Below are 24,735 nucleotides of genomic sequence, written 5' to 3' on the forward strand. Positions count from 1 at the left end.
TATGTGTGGAGTAAAATGGACACAGAATTTCAGGAAAGAATATCTCACCAACCATTAAGCATGGCTGTGGATCAATCATGCTTTGAGGTTTTGTTGCAGCCAATGGCACGGGGAATATTTCATGGGTAGAGGGAAAAAGGGATTTAATGAAATGTCAACAAATTCTTGATGCAAACATAACACCATCTGTAAAAAAGCTGAAGGTGAAAAGAGGAGAAAAGGGCATGGCTTCTACAAATGCATAATGATCCTAAATACAGGTCAAAATCTACAATAGACCTTAAAAGGCACAAGCTAAAGGTTTTACAATGGCCTCACAGTCCCCTGATCTGAATATCGTTGAAAATCTGTGACTAGACCTCAAAAGAGCAGTGCTATCAAGACCAGCCAGGAATCTCACAGAACTGGAAGACGAGCCAGGAATCTCACCGAACTGGAAGACGAGCCAGGAATCTCACAGAACTGGAAAACGTCTCCAATGAAGAGCAGTGAATTCAAGAAGACCCAGAAATCTCACAGAACTGGAAGATGTCTCCAAGGAAGAGCAGCGCATGGAAGATGAGCCAGGAATCTCACAGAACTGGAAGACGTCTCCAAGGAAGAGCAGTGCATTGAAGACAAGACAGGAATCTCACAGAACTCAAAGACGTCTCCAAGGAAGAGCAGTGTATGCATGACGAGCCAGGAATCTCACAGAATTGGAAGACAAGCCAGGAATCTCACAGAATTGAAGACGAGCCAGGAATCTCACAGAACTGAAAGACATCTCCAAGGAAAAACAGTGCATGCAAGACGAGCCAGAAATCTCAGAGAACTGGAAGACGTCTCCAAGGAAGAATGGATGAAAATCCCTCAAACAAGAATTGAAAGACTCTTGGCTGCTACATAAGCATTTGCAATCCGTGGTACTTGCCAAAGGGGGTGCTACTAGGTACTAACCATGCAGGGTGCACAAACATTTGCATCGGCCCATTTTCCTTTTGTAAATTTTAAAATGTAAAAGATAAAAATATTTTTTTGCCTAAAATACAAAGGAAACATGTCATCTTTAACTTTAGGCCTTTTAGAGATTTAGAGATGGTTTCATCTTCAACTTCCTTTACTGTTCGCAATAACAGTAATTTTTACCAGGGGTGCCTAAACTTTTACATGCAACTGTAGCTAGCAGAGATGAGAGAATCGAGTAAATGTGATTCAAATTTGTGTCAAACTTTTGGAAATTGCCAAGTTTAAACAGTTTGCAATTTGTGAGAATCCGCCCAAGCTGGCCTAATTTCCATGTTACAAATTGTAAAAGATTGTATCATTCAGAAACTGATCATATGAACTCTGGCAGATTTCCCTATAATTTCTTGCAGTTACCACATCACATGGTATAGGACAGCCAATCAGGAAGGACTTTCACAGTCTGTATAAAAGCAGAAGCAGAGAATGCAGCAGCCACATTTTCCACTGAAAGATGGGGCTGAGCCACATCCTAAAAGAAGTGTAGTCGATAAATAGGAGTAGTAGAATTCAGGAAAATATTGGAAACATAATTTATTCTCTACACTTTTCGAAGCTTAGCCAGCTTCTTCATCAGAAAATCAGAGACACCTTAAAATTCAATATGTCCACTTAACAAGAACAAGGTCCAGTGCCCATCAGAAAGTAATAGGCACCCCTTTAACACTAGAAGTCCCAGGAATTTCGAGCTACATAGGGTTTCAATGGTAGAAATGTTAAATGACCCCTCTCTGGGACTTCTAGTGTTAAGTGGCCCTTTATGTCTCGAGTGCCCCTAATAAACTATCAACAGCCCAAGTGCCCCCTTTAAAAGTAATAATGAACCTCCAGTTCGCCCTTAAAATGTAATAATGCACTTACAAAGCAAAAGTGCCCCTTGAGGGCCAATTAACAATTATACCCTGAGTCCCAAAAGTAATAATGCCCACTGAGTGCCCTATAGCAATTATTAATGCCCATTGAGTGTGCCTCAAAAAGTAATAATGCCCACTTATGCCCCCAAAAGTAATAATGCCCACTTATGCCCCCAAAAGTAATAATGCCCACTTATGCCCCCAAAAGTAATAATGCCCACTTATGCCCCCAAAAGTAATAATGCCCACTTATGCCCCCAAAAGTAATAATGCCCACTTAGAGTCAAGTAATAATCAATAATGCCCCCATTCTCTTCCTTAATTATTAATGCTCTCTGAGTGCTCCCCAAAAACTAATATGAGCGTCCGGTAATAGTTAATAATGCCCCGGGACTCCTTCTTCACAATTACCGTATTAATGTGCACTGAGTGCCTGGTAGAAATTATTAATGCCTATTGAGTGCTGCCAAAAACTAATAATGACCACTTAATGTCTGGTAATAATTAATAATTCCCCGGTACTCCCCCTTAACAATTATTAATGTCCATTGAGTGCCTCCAAAAAGTAATAATGATCACTTAGTGTCCGGTAACACTCAATAATGCTTCGGTACTCCTCCTTGACAGTTACTAATGCCCTCTGAGTACCCCCAAAAAGTAATTGTCCCCCCTCCTTAAAAAGACTAAAGTTATTCGCACCCTCCCCAAGCCTTTGATGGGCCTGCCAACCAAGTCTTCTTCTTCCACCATCCATCATCCATGCAGAATCATGCGGTGACTTCATTGCGCCGGCTACGCCAGGAATCACAGGTTAGGGACCCCTGACATATATCATGTTAGGATAGAAGCTGGTCCTATGTAAAAAGAAACCATCCAGCACATGTGAGTTTCCAGAGATGGAGGATGAAGCATCCATCTCTACCCTTTAAAATAGCCTCTTTACATTCCTGTATGTACATTACTTCAGACCCCTCGCTCCTTCCCGGCCCCGTCCAGCGTCGGCGTCTCCATACTTGCATTTACACACAAAGAAGCCAACAGCTGCCTCGAGTCTTAAATATCTCAAAAAGACAAAATACGGAGTAATGAGACGACGCACGAAGAAGCGAACGAGCTATACTGTGCGTGACATGCCTGGAATCCAAATGCTGCAAAGTTTTCTTACATTATATGAATGGTGATGGGTAAACAGCGGGTTGTTGTGTGAGGCGACGGTAGTTAATATATCTCCTCGTCTGCTGGCTCAGCACTAAGATGAATTTGAGCCGCGTGTATCATGAGGCTTTGTGGCCAAGTCTGCTTTATGGGAATATCTTCCTCATCAGGCTGGCCATGGTTATAATCTGAGGCTATAAATACCATTAAGATTTCCGGACTATATATAATAAAGTCCAGGCAATAAAGGGTTATCTCATATCATATGTCCTAACTATTGATGTTGTAGGCACTTTGGTATAGTCAATTTGAAAACTCGGAGACAAGATTCTCACGCTTTACAGTATCCTACTTGCTAAACTTTAAATGCTAAAATGGACCAGGTCATAAGTGGGCAGATGTTGGGCGTATTTTATTCCCACAATGCCTCTTAATATTTTGGTTTTTATTTTTTGTAAATCCGCCATACGGTTCCCGAGATATAAGCCATTCTATCTACTGCTTATTTTTTATGCAGAGGAACTAAAAGACACGCCCCAGAGGATCTGGTGAGACATGCCCATTATGCAGAGTAGCTAAAGGAAATGCCCCAGAGCATCTTGTGAGACACCCCTTATGCAGAGCAGCTAAAAGACACACTGCAGAGGATCTGGTGAGACATGCCCATTATGCAGAACAGCTAAAGAACACACCCCAGAAGATCTTGTTAGACACACCCATTATGCAGAGCAGCTAAAGGACATGCTGCAGAGGATGCTGGGAAACATGCCCTTATGCAGAGCAGCTAAAGGACACACCACAGATGATTCTGTGAGACATGCCCTTATGCAGAGCAGGTAAAGGAAACACCCCAGAGGATCCTGTGAGGCATGCCCCTTATGCCGAGCAGCTAAAGGACACACCCCAGAGGATCTTGTGAGACGCCCCTTATGCCTAGCAACTAAAGGACACACCCCAGAAGATCTTATGAGGCACACCCCTTATTCAGAGCTGCTAAAGGACACGGCCCAGAGGATCCTGTGAGACACCCCTTATGCAGATCAGCTAAAGGACACACTGCAGAGGATCTAGTGAGACATGCCCATTATACAGATCAGCTAAACAACACACCCCAGAATATCTTGTTAGACACACCCATTAAACAGAGCAGCTAAAGGACATGCTGCAGAGGATGCTGTGAGACATGCCCTAATGCAGAGCAGGTAAAGGACACACCACAGATGATCCTGTAAGACATGCCCTTATGCAAAGCAGGTAAAGGAAACAACCCAGAGGTTCCTGTGAGGCATGCCCCTTATGCAGAGCAGCTAAAGGACATGCCCCAGAGGATCTTGTGAGATGCCCATTATGCAGAGCACCTAAAGGACACACCCCAGAGGATCTTGTGAGACACACCCCTTATGCAGATCAGCTAAAGGACACACTGCAGAGGATCTGGTGAGACATGCCCATTATGCAGAACAGCTAAAGAACGCACCCCAAAAGATCTTGTTAGACACACCCATTATGCAGAGCAGCTAAAGGACATGCTGCAGAGGATGCTGTGAAACATGCCCTTATGCAGAGCAGCTAAAGGACACACTGCAGATGATCCTGTGAGACATCCCCTTATGCAGAGCAGCTAAAGAACACGCCCCACAGGATCCTGTGAGACATCCCCTTATGCAGAGCAGCTAAAGAATACGCCCCAGAGGAGCCTGCAGGACACACCCCTTTGTAAACACCATAAAAATTAGCACGAAAAAATGCCACTTTTGAGGTCCATCTTAAAAAACAAAATATTAAAAGATTACTTACATTTAACCAGGATTTCAATCCTTTCTAGAAATCAGAGATTGTTTTAGTAAAATCTAGATTTTTGGAAAGTATACAACATTGAGATTATCAGCACCTCCAATGTAAGAGAATACCATGAAGAGGTTTTGGGGCTCTGTTGCATTGATCAATTCAATAGCTAAATTTCTCTTTATTCATATGTTCATGGCAGTAATGCAGATTCCATTTTCATTTTTTCATTCTTACATATAGCTATTGTATTTTTTAGGCCAGTATTCACACAGCAGTTACTGCTATTACATGTGTCATAGACCTTGCATAGTCACTGGTGTGCATAACTTCTCTCTATATAGTGAATTTTTTTAGGTTTTTGCACCCAGTTCAGACTTAGAATGGTGTTCCAGATGATATTTATTATACTAAGAATGTCCTTCATTGTCTATAGCAACCAATCAGTGCTCTTTGACCTGTAACAAAATATAATCAGAGCTGTGCTTGGTTGCTATAGGCCAACTGATAAATATCCAGGGTAACTGTGAAAACAGAAAATATATTATGTCAAACATCCAAACAGTTTTGTGTGTGTGTGTGTGTGTGTGTGTGTGTGTCTTTCTATGTGTGTGTGTCTTTTTGTGCATGTATTTTTTGTGTCTCTTTCTGTGTGTCTTTCTCTGTGTGTCTCTTTCTATGTGTATGTCTTTTCTGTGTGTGTCTCTTTCTCTGTCTCTCTGTGTGTGTCTTTCTCTCTGTTTATGTCTCTTTCTATGTATATGTCTTTCCAGTGTGTGTCTCTGTTTGTGTCTTTCTGTTTGTGTCTCTTTTTGTCTGTGTCTCTTTATGTATTTTTTTTGTGTGTCTTTCTCTGTGTGTCTCTATGTATATGTCTTTTCTATGTGTGTCTCTCTGTGTGTATGTCTCCTTCTGTGTGTGTGTCTTCTCTGTGTGTCTCTTTCTACGTGTATGTTTTTTCTGTGTGTGTGTCTGTGTCTCTTTCTGTGTGTTTCTCTTTCTGTGTGTGTCTATTTCTGTCTGTGTGTCTCTTTCTGTCTTTTTTTGTTTGTTTGCGTCTCTTTCTGCGTTTATGGGTCTCTCTGTGTGTCTTTTTCTCTGTCCATAATAGGAGTCTATAATAACAGATCCATTCCCTTCTCCATTAACTTTAATGTAAGCAAGTTTTTTGGTGAGTAACTGCAAAGCGCGGGGTTAAATTTTCCCCTCAAAATATAGTCTATGATGTTCCTTGAGTCAAATGAGGCATCTGTGCAAAATGTCGTGATTGATATTGCGACGGTGCGTATTCCTTTAGCGGACATACATACATACCTACATACACACACACACACGGACATACACTCAGCTTGATATATTCGATTTATTTTTCAAAATTAGTTCAAATAAGAGATCTGTATCCAATCAATAGAAGACCAGATTAGGGCTCACAGCACACATCAATCAGCTATTTGTCATTTTAGTGTATAGCATTATATTCCTCCAAGGACCACCCATGAGGATCCAGTCATTCAGAAAACAGCTGTGTGACATTTCTCTTGTATGCAAAGCTTAATTACACAACTGACTATTACTCTGCACAATGATATTTGTATCCCATCAATAGAAGTCCAAATCAGGGCATAAATCACAGCACACACCAATCGGCTATTTATCATCTTAGTGTATAGCATTATATTCCTGCAAGGACCACCCACGAGGATCCGGTCATTCAGAAAACAGCTGTATGAGATTCCTCATGTGTGTCCAGGTTTACTATGTGACTGACTATTAATCTGTACAATGAAATTTGACTGTTGCACTTGTCAAAGATTTTGCAGGATACTACGTTTTCCCAGTAGGCAGAAATCTGGAATAAAGGAAGAGTAGGTGGAAGTGACGGGAGGAAGCGAGCTGATGAGATTACATATGTCTTCTAAAATGAATACTGGAGTGTGTTAATTTGAGCCTGTGTCTGGCTGCTTTGTTTTCAGCTCGTTGCAATCCTCAAACTGCTGATCTATTACTTCACGACGTCTATTAAAAATTTCTCTCCTTCGTTGCCAGCGATCAGATGGATCTGTCGAACTAAGTGAGACATGTTCTCAAAGGTTCTCCAGCTAATAAAAGCCCTTAAAAAGTTCAAAGTGGTATATACAGAGTTACCATTGATGCTTCACTCAACCATTAAATTAGTCCCTGCTGCCTGCGTAGTAGAGGATACCTACTTGTGCACTGATGGGGTTATGACAGCAGTTGCCCATCGATTTCCTACAACGGGACACTGTGTTGGGTATTATAAAGTGAGCAAAGTTATTGGCACTTTAATGGGGCATTGTGAATTTCATTGTTATGGTGCCAGTGTGGTTGTCATTGATATGGGTGCAGTGTGGCTGCCATTTTGGGGGGTAAAAAGCAAAAAGACATCCAACATCCCCAAAGGAGATGACTATAAAAACATAATTTATTACTACAAAAAATAAGACACTGTCATATTATTTTTGCCCCAAAAATTGCGCTAGGGCTTATCTCCGGAGTAGGGTTTACGTCTGGAGAAACATGGGTTGGGGATAAGCTTACCGTTTACACGAAAATCATACTTAGCAAACCCCGAACATCTATGTCACTCCCAGGTCCTCCTGCCATCCATAGCAGGTGCTCCTAGCAGGTCCTGGTGCGCTGCACAGCAGTCCTCCCCTGCTTCCAGATGGCACACACACACACACACACACACACACACACACACAGGAACATCTACAGACACATGTGGCACCCCTGAGGCTTCAGGCGACACAGGGTACTGCACCTCACCTGAGTAGCTGTATTCATCTCGGATATGGAGGAGGTTGTCACTGGTAACCACCACCAAAACACTCACCTAACACATAAACATGGAAGCTCTTCCACTGGGACTGGGCTAGGGTAAGTGCTGGGGTGGACATCATGGGGTATGGGACATCTTGCCCAGTAGATCAGGAACCTGGGAGGCGTGGCACCAACAGGGGAAGTTAGGAGCCATCGCACACACAATTCAGTCAGAAGTTAGCTCCGGGCGCAGCAAGCGTCAAGAGGGACTCAGGAACAGACAAGCAAGCAAAGACTCGAATAGTTTGTGGCCAGTGGTCTGGAGATGGAGGCTCGACCCGGGTTCTTAAGAAAGAAGGGGGATCCCAGGGTTCGCGGGGAGTGCAGAAGGCACCCATGACCCGCTTCACGGCCCAGGAGTTGGGGTGGAGGGAAACTGTCCAAAGGTGATACACAGAAGGAAACACCGGCCTCGACCGCCGAAGTATCTGGGATCGGCTGAAGCCCATCACAGCGTAGCCCGGCACTCCAACAGCGGTGTGTTTTCTGTGAGTAAAAGAACTTGAACTACACCCTCTGTGTCGTCCCATCACTGCCGGTGCTCACAACCCTGCGCCCCTCCGCTATAGACGACTACTACCACCATCAGCCTCCCTGGGGCCTGAGCTCTTCCTGTGGAGAGCTGTACCATCTGAGCTGTGTCATCATCCGCCCCAGAGAAGGCGTCCCGCAGTGGCGGCTAATATTGGACGCACACCACAGGTGGCATCACGAACAACTACTCCCATCATCCCCATCCCCATCTTTATTGACACCGCCGGTGTCACAGTATCGGGCAAGGCCTCCACGGCGACCCAGAAGAAGAACCGCAGCCTGGTAGCGAGTAGCCCCCAACTCTGTGGACACGTCACACACAGACAGAAACATCCGGTGCTACCGTACTGCTTCCGGCTGTGAGTGCTGTGGAAGATGAGGACCAGCGGCGGAACGTATGGTTGACCTGCAATGGAATGCATTGATCCATTCTGTTGCAGGTGCTCGATGCGTTCCACTGTGACCCAAGTCCCCGGAGCAGAAGGTATCACCATGTGTGTGTGCGATCCACCGCAGTTTCTTGATGCATTGCACCGCAGGTCCTCCATGTGTTCCACCGTAAGTACTTGCATTTCACAGACTCCTGTTTGAGGTATGGTGAGTATGATTGTGGGGTCTTCTTTCTTCTCTCTTTTGGGGGTATCTGCTTTCGATAATGAAGTGTCCTGCAGTATTCTTTAACTTTTTTAGCTGCACGGACACTTCATTATTGAACCGTAACAAGGGCTTATTTTCGGGCTAGGGCTTATATTTAAGCCTTACTCCAAGAAGGCTGAAAATTCCTCCTAGGTCTTATTTTCTGGGTAAAATGGTATTAAAATCCCAAAACGGAAAGAATAAAAAAACCACACTAAGCCTACGAGTTTCGAACACAAAGGCAATTAAGAGCCCTAGTGCTCTAAATTAGAGATGAGCGAACCGGTCCCGGTTCGGCTCGAGGTCGGCTCGCCGAACGGAGGTCCCGTTCGAGTTCGGCTCGTCGAACGTTCGACGAACCGAACTCGAACTGCATAGGAAACAATGGCAGGCAATCACAAACACATAAAAACACCTAGAAAACACCCTCAAAGGTGTCCAAAAGGTGACAAACAACTCACAACACAACACAAACACATGGGAAAGTGACAAGGACATATACTCATGCGAAAACAAAACAGCTGGACAAGGAAAAAGAGGAGGACACACAGATATAGGCATGGCACGCCCTTCTAAAATCATGTAAAACACCGCAAGGTGACTCCAAGCGTAGTCTCCCTTTTTTTCCAAAAATTGGGCCCCACACACACCCACCCCTTCAGTGGCAGCACTTGTGCCCTAGTTGTGCACTTCACAGCTAGATTTGCATCAAGCACATTCAAAAATACGCCATACTTACCGTCCCCAGGATGACCCCGGGGTAGGTAGCAAAGTCTTTGCTGAACCATGACTTGTTCATCTTGGCTCCTTTTAAAAAACACAGCAAGCAAGGGTTACTCCAAGCGGAGTCTCCCTTTTTTCCAAAAATTGGGCCACACACACACCCACCCCTTCAGTGGCAGCACTTGTGCCCCAGTTGTACACTTCACAGCTAGATTTGCATCAAGCACATTCAAAAATACGCCATTCTTATCCGTCCCCAGGATGACACCGGGGTAGGTAGCAAAGTCTTTCCTGATCCCAGCTCTGTTCATCTTGGATCATTTTTAAAAACAATGTAAGCAAGGGTTACTCCAAGCGGAGTCTCCCTTTTTTCCAAAAATTGGGCCACACAGACACCCCATCAGTGGCAGCACTTGTGCCCTAGTTGCAAACATGATGTTTTGATTTGCATCAAGCACATTCAAAATACGCCATTCTTATCCGTCCCCAGGATGACACCGGGGTAGGTAGCAAAGTCTTTCCTGATCCCAGCTCTGTGCATCTTGGATCATTTTTAAAAACAATGTAAGCAAGGGTTACTCCAAGCGGAGTCTCCCTTTTTTCCAAAAATTGGGCCACACAGACACCCACCCCATCAGTGGCAGCACTTGTGCCCCAGTTGTACACTTCACAGCTAGATTTGCATCAAGCACATTCAAAAATACGCCATACTTAACCGTCCCCAGGATGACACCGGGGTAGGTAGCAAATTCTTTCCTGATCCCAGCTCTGTTCATCTTGGATCATTTTTAAAAAACACATCAAGCAAGGGTTACTCCAAGCGGAGTCTCCCTTTTTTTCCAAAAATTGTGCCCCACACACACCTACCCCTTCAGTGGCAGCAGTTGTGCCCTAGTTGCAAACATGATGTTTTGATTTGCATCAAGCACATTCAAAAATACGCCATAATTAACCGTCCCCAGGATGACACCGGGGTAGGTAGCAAAGTCTTTCCTGATCCCAGCTCTGTTCATCTTGGCTTCTTTTAAAAACACAGCAAGCAAGGGTTACTCCAAGCGGAGTCTCCCTTTTTTCCAAAAATTGGGCCACACAGACACCCCATCAGTGGCAGCACTTGTGACCCAGTTGCAAACAGGATGTTTTGATTTGCATCAAGCACATTCCAAATCCACAAGCATTTACTCTCCCCAGGATGACACAGGGGTAGTAAATTCCTTCTGGATCCATGACTTGTTCATTTTGATGAACGTCAGTCTGTCCACATTGTCACTGGACAGACGCGTGCGCTTATCTGTCAGCACACACCCAGCAGCACTGAATACACGTTCAGAGACAACGCTGGCAGCTGGACACGACAAAATCTTCAAGGCGTAAGTGGAGAGCTCTGGCCATTTTTCTAGATTTGAAGCCCAAAATGAGCAAGGCTCCATTTGCAAAGTCATGGCATCGATGTTCATTTGGAGATACTCCTGTATCATCCTCTCCAGCCGTTGACTATGTGTCAGACTTGTTGTCTCTGGTGGCCTTGCAAAAGAGGGTCTAAAAAAATTATGAAAAGATTCCATAAAATTGCTGTTACCAGCACCAGATACGTTCCTACTGGTACGGGTAGACTGTTGAAGATGACGAGACCGTCCCATGTTTGGCAAGTTACAACTGGGAGATTCACTCCCTGCACCTGCACGGTTGTTTGGTGGAAAAGCCGAGCTAAGATCGAGTAACAGCTTCTGCTGATAGTCCTGCATACGTGCGTCCCTTTCTATGGCTGGAATTATGTCACAAAATTTGGACTTGTACCGGGGATCTAATAGTGTGGCAATCCAGTAGTCATCATCACTTCTAATTTTGACAATACGAGAGTCATGTTGGAGGTAGTGCAACAAGAAGGCACTCATGTGTCTTGCGCAGCCATGCGGACCAAGTCCACGCTGTGTTTGTGGCATAGAGGTGCTACCCGTTATTTCTTCCTCTGACATCTCCCCCCAACCTCTTTCAACTGAAATTTGACCAAGGTCTCCCTCATCCGCTGAGTCTTCCATGTCCATGGACAGTTCGTTCTCCATTTCTTCATGTTCTCCTGCACCTTCCTCAACATTTCGCCTGCTACTATGCGCCCTTGTTGATCCCTGTCCCCCATGGTCCCATGCCTGCTGCGTTGGTGATGATGAACGTCTGGACCTTGGTGATGTTGTTGTCCCTTGCGCATATGAATCCTCCTGTAGTTCCTCCCCTTCCTGTTGTCCCACCCCCTGACTCCGAATAGTGTTTAGCGTGTGCTCCAGCATGTAAATGACTGGAATCGTCATGCTGATAATGGCATTGTCAGCGCTAAACATATTCATCGCCATGTCGAAACTGTGCAGAAGGGTGCATAGGTCCTTGATCTGAGACCACTCCATCAGGGTGATCTGCCCCACCTCTGCATCTCGTTGGCCCAGGCTATACGTCATGACGTATTGCACCAGGGCTCGGCGGTGCTGCCACAGTCGCTGTAACATGTGGAGAGTTGAATTCCAGCGTGTCGCCACATCGCATTTCAGGCGATGAACCGGCAGGCCGAAAGACTTCTGGAGCGATGCAAGTCGCTCAGCTGCGGCGCTTGAACGGCGGAAGTGAGCAGACAGTTTTCGTGCCCTGTTCAGAAGGCCATCTAGGCCGGGATAGTGTGTTAAAAATTGCTGGACGACAAGGTTCAACACGTGAGCCATACAAGGTACGTGTGTCACCTTGCCCAGGCGAAGGGCCGCACCCAGGTTTGCAGCATTGTCGCACACGGCCTTACCAGGCTGCAGGTTGAGTGGAGACAACCATTTATTAAACTCGGACCGCAGAGCTGACCACAACTCCTCAGCTGTGTGACTCTTATTCCCAAGACATGTCAAGCTAAAGACCGCCTGATGCCGTTGCGCTCTGCTGCCAGCATAGTAATGAGGGGTGCATGATTCCTTCTGCGCAGTGAGAACGCTGGTGGCCTGACCAGGCAGGCTTGGGGCGGAGGTGGAGGACCCAGATGAGGTGGAGGATGCAGAAGCAGTGGCGGAACTTGGACAGACAGAGGATTGACACACAAGTCGTGGGGACGGCAAGACTTGTGCAGCAGACCCTTCACCATCTATCACCATAGTTACCCAGTGCCCAGTCAGCGACATGTAACGTCCCTGTCCATGCTTACTGGTCCAAGTATCGGTGGTGAAATGCACCCGTTCACACACAGAGTTTCTCAAGGAAGCGGTGATGTTGTGTGCGACATGCTGGTGTAGCGCGGGCACACCTTTCTTAGAGAAGTAGTGGCGACTAGGCATCTGGTACTGGGGCACAGCGACAGACATAAGGTCTCTAAAATCCTGTGTGTCCACTAGGCGGAAAGGCAGAATTTCAGTAGCCAAGAGCTTACAGAGGGATAGAGTCAACCTCTTAGCTTTGTCATGGGTCGCAGGAAGTGGCCTTTTATTTGACCACATCTGAGGGACAGAGATCTGGCTGCTGTGTGTAGACGGTGTTGAGTAGGGTGTCCCTGGAAAAATGCAGGTTTGTGAGGAAAGTGCAGGCGGAGACATGATGTTGCCTTCATCCAACGTTGGTGCTATCGATGTCTGAGAGAGCTGTACACACTCACTTGTTTCCCCTTCCAAACCAACTGACGACCTACCAAGCAAACTGCCTGTTGCGGTTACAGTGGTGGAAGTTGTGCGTGGAAAAACAGGTGTGACAGCTGTCCCCACAGTCCTAGAAGATGAAGAGCGCGCGGATGCACTGGAAGGGGCAGGCCGTGGATGGTTCGCTCCGCTAGGCCGCATTGCAGCACAGTGAGCTTCCCACCGGGACCTATGATATTTATTCATGTGACGATTCATGGAAGAAGTTGTCAAACTGCTGAGGTTTTGACCTCTACTAAGAGAACCATGACAAAGTTTACAGATCACATAATTTGGGCGATCTTTTTCTATGTCAAAAAAGGACCAGGCTAGGCAAGGCTTAGAGGCCATGCGACCTGTTGATCCACCCCGAATAATGCTCATAGGCAGAGTGGTGGCTGAGGATGCAGTTGTAGACGTGCTACCAGTGCTCCGACTCTGTCCAGGAAGGCGCAAGGTAACTTCGTCGTCGGTTGCATCCTCCTCCACCGCCTCTGTTGACCTCCTCGAGTGCCTGACTGGGGGTTGACAGTAGGTGGGATCTAGAACTTCATCATCAATTGTTGTGTTTGCACTCCCCTCCCCCTCAGACCGAGCCTCTTCTTGCCCTGACCGAATATTTAAGTTGTCATCCCAATCGGGTATCTGCGTCTCATCTTCATCAGTATGTTCCTCATTGTCTATAACCACAGGTGTTACAGTTTGTGACAAAGGGTAAACATTATGCTCAGAAACTTGGTCCTCACGGCCTGAATCAGAGTCACAAAGGTTCTGGGCATCACTGCAGACCATTTCCTGTTCTGTACTCACTGTAGCTTGGGAGCAGACCTCTGATTCCCAGGCTATAGTGTGACTGAACAGCTCTGCAGACTCAGCCATCTCAGTTCCACCATACTGTTCAGGGCTGATGGAGACTTCAGAGCTGGGAGAAAGCAAGTTTGATTGGGATGACAACTCAGAGGACTGGTGTTTTTTGGATGCGGTACTTGAAGTAGCTGAGAGGGCACTTGTTGGACCACTTAAGATCCATTCAAGCATTTTTCTTTTTTGGCCATCATCTACCTTTGTTCCTGTTGTTCGTGTCCGTAAAAAAGGGAGCACATCGGATTGTCCACGGTAAGTAGTAGACATCTTACTTTTGCTGGTAGATGGTCTATCTTCAGCAGATGATAATGGAGCTTTGCCACCTTCCCCACGAACAAAACCTTTTTTGCCTTTTCCACCACGCCTCTTCCCCTTTCCACCAGCATCTGTCATTTTGCCACTCATGTTGATTGCGACAAGATTGTGCACTGAAAATGTGGTAGTAAAAATTGAGAGGTGGTGTAGATTGCAGCGGTGGTCTAGCTTTATTAACAGCAGAATAATAAAGAATAATTATCCCTAACAATGTAACTACGGCCCTTAAACTGGCAGCAGTGTTTGCTAGTATAATGGCTTAGTTATAATGAGTTGGAGTGTGCAATGCAGGCAGAGGTGCTGCAAATGTCTTTGCACTAGTGGGACTATAGCAAAGTCCAATAGCCACGTTTAGGATGCCACTAGGTACACTGAGTGTTTGCTAGTATAATGGCTTAGTTATAATGAGTTGGAGTGTGCAATGCAGGCAGAGGTGCTGCAAATGTCTTTGCACTAGTGGGACTATAGCAAAGTCCAATAGCCACGTTTAGGATGCCACTAGGTACACTGAGTGTTTGCTAGTATAATGGCTTAGTTATAATGAGTTTGAGTGTGCAATGCAGGCAGAGGTGCTGCAAATGTCTTTGCACTAGTGGGACTATAGCAAAGTCCAATAGCCACGTTTAGGATGCCACTAGGTACACTGAGTGTTTGCTAGTATAATGGCTTAGTTATAATGAGTTGGAGTGTGCAATGCAGGTAGAGGTGCTGCAAATGCCTTTGCACTAGTGGGACTATAGCAAAGTCCAATAGCCACATTTAGGATGCCACTAGGTACACTGAGTGTTTGCTAGTATAATGGGTTACTTATAATGAGTTGGAGTGTGCAATGCAGGCAGAGGTGCTGCAAATGTCTTTGCACTAGTGGGACTAGACAAAAGTCCAATAGCCACGTTTAGGATGCCACTAGGTACACTGAGTGTTTGCTAGTATAATGGCTTAGTTATAATGAGTTGGAGTGTGCAGAGGACAGGAGGGTACAGTGCCAGGATTGTGGGTCTGGGTAGAGGAATGGAAGCCTGCCTTTCTATTCCCTCCTAATGGGGAAATGCAGCGACGAAATCCCTGACCTTTGCTACACAGACACTGTCGCTGTTTTCAGGACCTGTCACCTTAACTCTGACCCTGCCGGTACGAGCCCTTAAAAGGAGTGATAGATAGTGCTATCCCTATGCTGTCCAGCGTATCCAATATCGGCGATAGGACAAAGGACGGAGCTGCGCCAGTGATGTCTGACACCAAGGACGCAGAAGAGATAATGGCGTCCTGGAGGAAAATGTCCGGTTTTATAATGCAGGGACATGTGACATGGACATCCTATCACACATGCCGCGCGCGCTTAGGGAAGGAAGACAAGGAAAAAAAAACAAAACATGGCGATCGCCATTATACAAACAGGAGTGATCTGAAGGCGCTGTTCACGCACACTATACACTGAAATGTCATAATAGTGTGAGTCACAGAGTGACTTACACTATTACAGCGGAAAGCCAACTAGGAATTTGCTGTTTTTTTGCTGCTAGAACCGTTCTCGAACGTTTCTAGAACTATCGAGCTTTTGCAAAAAGCTCGAGTTCTAGTTCGATCTAGAACAGGCCCCAAAATCACTCGAGCCTAGAACTGGAGAACCACGAACCACGAACCGCGCTCAACTCTACTCGAAATGCGTAGGCCTAGTGTGTTTGTTTTCCTTTTTTCCTTTTTGACATTTTAATAGTTACTAATAAACAATGTTTTTATACTCCTTTCCATTGGGGTTGCTAGATGTCGCTGCCTTGTACCTGATCATTTTCTCCCCAGAGCAGGCCCGTGATCTCTAGTTTGACCGATACCTGGTCAGGGCGAGCTGATGTGATGTTTTTCGTGCCTTTGTTCATTGCTATGGGGTCACCATTATGCGGTTTTGAGATCATGACATGACAGAAGGGTTTTACGTTGGGAATTGCGGAGAATGGTCTACTATTTTATGGAGTAGGACATATCTTTAACATTTGTAAAGTAACTGGTATGGTGTTAAAAACTAAACTGTTATTGTATAGTATTCTGAAAAATGCTGTAAATTACAGATTGGATTGTTTATCTTATATTTAGGTCCTAAAAAGGGAGCTGGCGCAGCAAAGCCACAATTGAAGCCAATTCCAAAACCAACGGAAGCAACAAAACCACCTCAAGCTGTAGAAGACAAAGAAGTTGTACCGACACCTCCACCTGAGGCGGCTCCTAAAGCTAAGGCTCCACCACCGGAAGCTCCTAAAGCTAAGGCTCCACCACCGGAAGCTCCTAAAGCTGAGACTCCACCAGCCGAGGCCCCACCAGCAGAAGTTCCTCCTTCTCCTCAATCACCTATTCCAGAGGAACCTTCAGAAGATGCATCTAAGGAGGAACAAAGAGGTGAGGCAGCACAAATGGAATGCATTGGAAGTGATTTGCACTGTTTATGCATATGTCTAAGTAGTAAGGATTATAACATTACCAACCAATGGTTTCACGCTTTTTGACCATAGACTATCAAATTACAATTGTCTACTAAAAGCCAATTTTTAAGTAACTTTTCAATATTATTTTATAAATATTTAGCATTTTACTCATTATTTTAATAACTTCTCCTTCCAGGAAATATAAGTTTTCATAAAATGTCAGAACTTCAAACCAGAGATGTTGGTAGACTTGAAAAAGATCTAAGGAACTTTAGGGCATTGCTTTTTTAATCCTAGCACATGTTGCTACTCCATTATGCCCTTGCTGCTGCTTCCCCAGTATATAGTGCGCCCAATACTGTGCTCCCCTGGTGTTTGTCTGTGTTGTCTGCTCCCTAAATTGTGCCTATTGCTATGTACTTACTGTTTTGCCTTGGTAATTTGCCTGCTGTGCTCCTTTTTTCTTTGCTTGCTGATGCATCCCAAAAAAAAATGTGTTTCAGTCCTCAAATACTGTGCCTGCTGTTTTTGTCCTCAGTTGCTGTGCCTGCTGATAAGTCCCTGCATATTGCCCCTGCTGCTGTGCTCCTCAGTGCTGTATTCTTCTCTTCTGTGCCATGTACTCAACTAGACTTGTTCCTATATTTGATTTCCAATTATCCAGGAAGAAATTATAACTTTTTTTTCTTGGAATTATGTACCTGAATGCTTTAGATAGTATACGATTGCATCTAGAACAAGTGGCATTGAAAAAATAAATAGGTGATGTTTCCCACATGCATATACTGTATGTCATTGCTTCACCCTGGCATGGGTCACAAGAAGTGATGAGCGATCCCAAAGTTTGATGTTCGGTATTCATACCAAGCACAGGCTTTACACAAAAAATCCAGGTTCGGAGTCTGGTTTCAGAGACCGGTTTTGGGGTCCAGTTTTGGGGTCCGGTTTCGGAGTCTGGGTTCAGAGTTTAGGTTCGGAGTTTAGGTTCGGAGTTTAGGTTCGGAGTCTGGGTTCAGAGTTCAGGCTTAGAGTTGAGGTTCGGAGTTGAGGTTCGGAGTTGAGGTTCGGAGTTGAGGTTCGGAGTTGAGGTTCGGAGTTCAAGTTCGGAGTCTGGGTTCAGAGTCTGGGTTCAGAGTCTGGGTTCAGAGTCTGGGTTCAGAGTCTGGGTTCGGAGTCTGGGTTCGGAGTCTGGGTTCGGAGTCTGGGTTCGGAGTCTGGGTTCGGAGTCTGGGTTCGGAGTCTGGGTTTGGAGTCCAGGTCTGGAGTTCAAGTTGGGAATTCGGGTGTGGAGTTTGGGGGCGTTACATATGCAACCCACTGTGCTTAGGTACGCTCAGGTCAGGTCAGGTACACATTGCTGTGATTGGGTACACTCGGTCCTCAGCCCAGTGTGAGCCACTTGCAGTGTTTGATAGGCTCACACTGGGGATAGCGACAGCGTGATCCAATGTAGTGTGTACCAAATAAAAAAGGGAAAATCCTGCTCACCTGCCAATGAAAGTGATCTGTTTATGGCTGGCTGTATGTGGTGGGAGACTCGATCTGCCCAGTTAGTGACTTCCATTGGGGTTCAGGTCAAGTCCGGGTCCCAAACTGAACTTTAACTAAAGTCTGGCTGAACCCTCCGAACCGAACTTCCATGAGTCCTCTCATCTCTAGTTACAAGGTGATAGTACCATAAAAACATTTACAGAGATGATACTGATTCCTAATGTATGTTTACACTGGCCAATGGTGGCCATGATGCAACCTCTGATTCAGAAGCTGTCACGGCAGTTATAGGGACCAGCCGTACAGGGATCCACCTCGTGTCACAGATGAATGCCATAGACGGAGAGAATAAGGTCACACACTAAGATTCCCCACTTATTAGCAGAAGTAACATATTTATACAGTTATTTTATGGGGAGTAGCAGAGATAAGATGCAAAACTTAAACATCTTAATGTCTACATTAGCATCTTATTACTGGTTGGTTGTCAATCAATCCTCTACATAATTGGATATTAATTTCAAACTAACATGTTTATAGGGTACACCTCAAGCTTTTGATTACAATGGTGTGGGCATACTGCCTTATCTATGAGAATTGGACAATACATTCCATCTCAGCAGAAAGCTTCAAGGCTATAGCCAGGTTATTCCCTCAGAGATAGCTTGAAGGTCAATGCATGTAGGAAAGGTATCTTCTTTATAAATTCAAACATAGACCCATTGTGTTTATCAGAAAAACAAAACAAGTGCCAGTGTAAAGGTACCGTCACACTAAGCAACTTACCAGCGATCCCAACAACGATAGGGATCGCTGGTAAGTTGCTAGGAGGTTGCTGGTGAGATGTCACACTGCGACGCTCCAGCGATCCCACCAGCAACCTGACCTGGCAGGGATCGCTGGAGCGTGGCTACACGAGTTGCTGGTGAGCTCACCAGCAACCAGTGACAAGCCCCCAGCGCCGCGTGGAAGATGCTGCGCTTGGTAACTAAGGTAAATATCGGTAACCAACCCGATATTTACCTTGGTTACCACCGCACGGAGCTACACGTGCAGAGAGCAGGGAGCAGCGCACACTGAGCGCTGGCTCCTTGCTCTCCTAGATACAGCACACATCGGGTTAATTACCCAATGTATGCTGCAGCTAAATGTGCACAGAGCAGGGAGCAGCGCACACCGCTTAGCGCTGGCTCCCTGCTCTCCTAGTTACAGCACACATGGGGTTAAGTACCCGATGTGTGCTGCAGCTACATGTGCACAGAGCAGGGAGCAGCGCACAATGCTTAGCGCTGGCTCCCTGCTCTCCTAGCTACAGCACACATCGGGTTAATTAACCCGATGTGTCCTGCAGCTAGCTACATGTGCACAGAGCAGGAGCCGGCACTGACAGTGAGAGCGGCGGAGGCTGGTAACAAAGGTAAATATCGGGTAACCAAGGACAGGGCTTCTTGGTTACCCGATGTTTACATTGGTTACCAGCCTCCGCAGAAGCCGGCTCCTGCTGCCTGCACATTTAGTTGTTGCTGTCTCGCTGTCACACACAGCGATCTGTGCTTCACAGTAGGACAGCAACAACTAAAAAATGGCCCAGGACATTCAGCAACAACCAACGACCTCACAGCAGGGGCCAGGTTGTTGCTGGATGTCACACACAGCAACATCGCTAGCAACGTCACAAAAGTTGTTCGTTAGCAGCGATGTTGCTAGCGATGTTGCTTAGTGTGACGGGGCCTTTACATTCCAAAATAGATACCATCGTTACAAAGCCTATTGGCGATAGTTTAATAGCCTGTTTAAGGCTGGCTTATGGCATATCCCATATGCACAGTGTGACTCCCTGGCCTATCAGGTCATCACAGGGTATTGTGCAATCTGCCCTTCTGCACAGTATCCGCATCCTCCTTGGTAATGGATCCCTGTCCTTTGGTGTTGCTAAGATCAGAGCCAGTCAAAACCCTAGGAACACTTTGCTCCACACCCATCAGACACACCATTGGGGGGGCCTGAAGGGAATAGGGCCACCTACTTGGGGGGTTGGAAAAGGGGAAGTGAGAAGTGTCAGTTGAGAAGAGGGGAGTGAAGTGTGAGGAGAGGAGAGAGGAGGTCAGGAGCTGGGCTCCCTGTAGAGTACTAGGTGGCAGACTTTGGTCTGGGCCTGGTAGGAGCTGGAACCCCAGTCGCAGGGGATCATGTCAAGTGGCACAGATCTGCCAAGGAGGGCAGCCGGCAGCCTTGAGCCATCTCTGGGCAGGGGCCAGGGCACGACTGTGTACTTGGACCCTAAGCCAGGAAGTAGTTTCAAGCGTCCTGGTAATTTTCCCGACGGGGGTGAAGTCTTCAAGATTCATCTCTCACTCGCTCCAAAATCGGTGTACTAGCGCAACGATGGGATAGGACTTTCCCAGTAAATAGCCCAGAAATTCCCAAGCGTGAACCCTGAGAGCAAGCTCACTCCGTTAGCCATACAGGTGAGCGGGACCTGACTAGTTCCACACTACAGGGTCCAAATAGTGAAGAAGGTGCCATGGAAAAGGTCACAGGCTAACAAGCAACACCATCAGGCACGGATCCAAGCGTGCTCCCTCCTTGCTGCAGCGGTGCTCAGAATTTTGGGTTACAAGCTATCGGTGTCAATATTCTTGAACTGAGTGAGAAACCCTTTCCTCTCCCAACGGCACCCCTTCGCTACTATCACCGGGCGCCGGGGCAAAACCCCCTACCCACAGAGGGGTCAAACATGTTGCTGCCACACCACCGCCACCAGGCGCTCCCAACAGCAGTGGTGGTACTACATCTTACCACGCACCGTGGCTGGCATCACAAACTCCTTAACCCCCTGAACATATCCCCCCCCTCTTTAATTCGAGTGGCCGATGATTCTTAAGTAAGCTTAAAAATAATTTTGATCGGAGAACGAGTATTTTGCTTGTTCATCAAGTGATTGGAAAGTCATGATTGGGAATTTATACTACATGAATGTTAGGACATGGACTGCCCTAGGAAGCCTCATCTCCAGTAAATTGGTCAGTGTAAATCCACCCTTAGACATGAGTCTTCTTTAAGGTGAGACAAAACGTACATAGAACATGAACATCACATTGAGTCAAAAAGAAAAAGACCCAGCTCCTTCTTTAAAAAGTATAATCTACATCCTAAGTATAATATAAAATTAAAGGGATTGTCGACTACTTAAACAACCATTTCTTAAATGCCTGAGTCCACCGAGCAAAATAAGAAAAGCCATTCCAGCGATGTTGCTGTCAGGTTTCCCAGCAATCATGAGATGTCTTGTCATTGTCACGTGAGCAGTGCAGCTAATCAGTGGTTGCTAATTAGCTTTAGGCTTTACTATTTCATCAGTATCATGCACGAACTAGGGGGAGGTCCAGTATGAGGTCAAACACACAATTAACAAGGGTTACGCCAGGACAAGCAAGGGACACCGGGGACACATTAACAATGGAAGGCCTTAGGATTAGTGAGGGGGGAGATGGACACTGTCTCTACTTACCTGCCGTTGTACCCTGCACTCCTATCCGGTCCCTATACAGGTTCCTCACCTGTCGCCAAGCAGGAATCAGAAGCACTGAGAGATCCTAGAATAGTCCTGGCTAGGGAGTGAGCAGGTAAGGGAAGCTAGCCTCACCACTGAACTGAAATAACACACTAGGGAAGGAAGACAGACATGGGGAAAACACTACAATAAACTTTTGCAGTCAGCACAAAGACTGCAGCCACACTATTAACTTCAAGAGAGGGTTCCAACAGCTCCTTCCACCTCCAAGCCAAGCATCCAAATGGAAAAGAGAATAACCGGCCCCCTTTGCTGGTAGCAAAGGGTATATATAGGGACTGGGAGTGGTCCAAACCGGAAACACCTGAGCAGGAGTCAGAAGCTGCTGGAAAGCAAACTGACATTAACCCTATGACTACCAAAGGAAAGGAAAATATGTTTAATATTGAATGTCAATAATGGAAATTAGTCTCAAGTCCTGGATCTGTCACAAAACTCATATAGCAGAGAGACAATTGTGATAATCAGAGAAACCACTGATTGGCTGCAGGGGTCATGGGAGACAACAATGTCATGTCACCCACCATGGAACAGTGCGGCTGAAAGAGCTGAGTATTCCTTGTTTTATTTTGTATGGGGCACTGGATTGGTTAAGCAGGGGTTGTGCAGTAGTGGACATACGCTTTAATTTCCCATCCCCTTAATTTAATATTATTGATAGATACATTTCTAAAACAAAACAAAAAAACCCATAAAACGACAACAAGGTACGTAAAAGTAATGCTCTATTCCTACGATGGATACACCGCAGCTATAAGTGTGGCTCCACGTCGTGGCAATGCCTTTAACCTTAAAGGTATGGGATAGGTCTTCAGTATGAGATTAGTGGGGTCTGATTTCCCACTTGCCCTACCTTCAGCTGATTGAAGGGGTTAGAGGTCACCAAAGCGGCTCATTTTTTGTTTTACTATTTTTGCACAATATTCCAAATTTGTCATTTTTTAAAAAATGCACAATATTAACATTTATTTGTAAACAAGTTAGTAGTGATGGGCGATCCCCTCGATGGTCAGGATCAGGAGCCTCGCTCGATCGTTTTGTAAAGATCAAGATCAGTATCGATATAACGCAAACTTGCGTCCGATCACCGATCTTGGACTTTACAGTTAGGGAATGCAGCGGGGGGGGAGGGGACTGTAAAATAAAGAATATAGTTAATAATTATCATCATACTTACAGGTCCCGCAAAGCGTCATGAAGACTCTTCCGCGTCCGATCATTGCTGTGCTGCCCGGTAACCAAAATGACTTAAAGGACCTTCAATGATGTCATAAGCCATGTGACCAGTCTGGTGTGAATGTTGTACAGACATAGGCTTACAGACTGGTCACATGACTATGATGTCTCGAATTATTATTATTATTTATTATTATAGCGCCATCAATTCCATGGCGCTTTACATGTGAAAGGGGTGTACATAATAGGGACAAGTATAATAATCGTAAACAGTACAAGATACAGACAGGTACAGGAGGATAGAGGTCCATGCCCGCGAGGGCTCACAGTCTACAAGGGATCGGTGAGGATACAGTAGGTTAGGGTAGAGCTGAATGTCCTGTTAACTGAACTTTGACTGTTACTGTGCGAGTGAGACCCTAACTGTCAGCCTGCTTCTTGCTCTGTACTGAGTGATGTAGCAGAGCTGACATGGCTCTCCCTGCTTCTCTCTCTGTAGAGCCGCTTGTCATTACAAAGTGATGAAACAGAGTTGACATGGCTCTCCCTGTGGACTACGTCGGACTAAGTTTTTTATAATAAAGATGGAGTCTCTAAATTTTTTTTTGTTTTATTTCTATTAAAAAACATTTTTCTATGTGATGTGTTTTTTGTTACTGTTTACTAGAAATGCATGGTGGCCGTGTCTAATTTGGCGTGACACCATGAATTTTGGGCTTAGTACCAGCTGAGAATACAAAGCTGGTATTAACCCCTTTATTACCCAGAATGCCACTGCCATTAGGGCCACTGGACAAGCCGGGTAAAGCGCCTGGAAATAGCACTAAGAAACAATGTGCCATTTCCAGGGGTGACTGCGGGCTGCCGAGAATCCCAGCCCCCAGCTGCCTGGTTTTACCTGGCTGGCAATCAAAATACGGTGGGAGCCCAAACATTTTTTTTTAGGGGTTAATGCCAGCTTTGTATTCTCAGATAGTACTAAGCCCGAAATTCATGGTGTCACGCCAAATTAAACATGGCCACCATGAATTTCTAGTAAACAGTAACAAAAAAACACAACACAGAGAAAATATTTTTTATTAAAAATAAAACAAAAGAAAACATTTAGAGACTCCATGTTTATTATAAAAAAAAACCTTAGTCCGACGTAGTCCACAGGGAGAGCATTGTCAGCCCTGCTTCATCACTCTGTAAAGACAAGTTGCTCTACAGAGAGAGAAGCAGGGAGAGCCATGTCAACCCTGCTACATTGCTCTGTACAGAGCGAGAAGCAGCCTGACAGTGAGGCGATGATTCCACTAGGGTCTCACATTACATCTCCCCACATGGCCTGACTCTCTCAGGACAGGAGCGCCTCAGCTGCATGGAAATACATACAGCTGACCTGCTGCTGTCGGGAGATTGTGCCGTGATGTGATGCGACACTCGCACAGTGACAGTCAAAGTTCAGTTAACAGGACCTTTGATGTTGTCATAGTCATGTACAACATTCACACCAGACTGGTCACATGGTTATGACGTCATTGAAGGTCCTGTAAGTCAGTGCTGGTTACCGGGGGGCACAGTAATGATCGGACGCGGAAGCAGAATAGGCTGGAGACAGAGTCTGCAGGATGCATCGTGGCACCTGTAAGTATGATCATGTTAATGTTTTTTAATAATGTGCTTTGTTTTTACAGCCCCCGGACCCGAACTGGACCCGATCTGTAACACGAGCTTCCCAAGAA

General features: G+C 45.7%; 1 protein-coding gene across 4 annotated transcripts in view; it reads left to right on the forward strand.

Moving 5' to 3' along the window:
* The window catches only part of LOC142257211 (myosin-binding protein C, fast-type-like), a 207,757-nt gene that overhangs the window by 73,506 nt on the left and 109,516 nt on the right, over window positions 1-24,735 (forward strand). For all 4 annotated transcript variants that reach the window (XM_075329353.1, XM_075329356.1, XM_075329354.1 and 1 more), the window contains exon 2: window positions 16,442-16,741. In XM_075329353.1, the coding sequence (XP_075185468.1) occupies window positions 16,442-16,741 (300 nt within the window). The remainder of the gene's footprint in view (window positions 1-16,441; window positions 16,742-24,735) is intronic.

Source organism: Anomaloglossus baeobatrachus, chromosome 11 (assembly GCF_048569485.1).
Source record: "Anomaloglossus baeobatrachus isolate aAnoBae1 chromosome 11, aAnoBae1.hap1, whole genome shotgun sequence".
NCBI classification, from domain to species: domain Eukaryota; kingdom Metazoa; phylum Chordata; class Amphibia; order Anura; family Aromobatidae; genus Anomaloglossus; species Anomaloglossus baeobatrachus.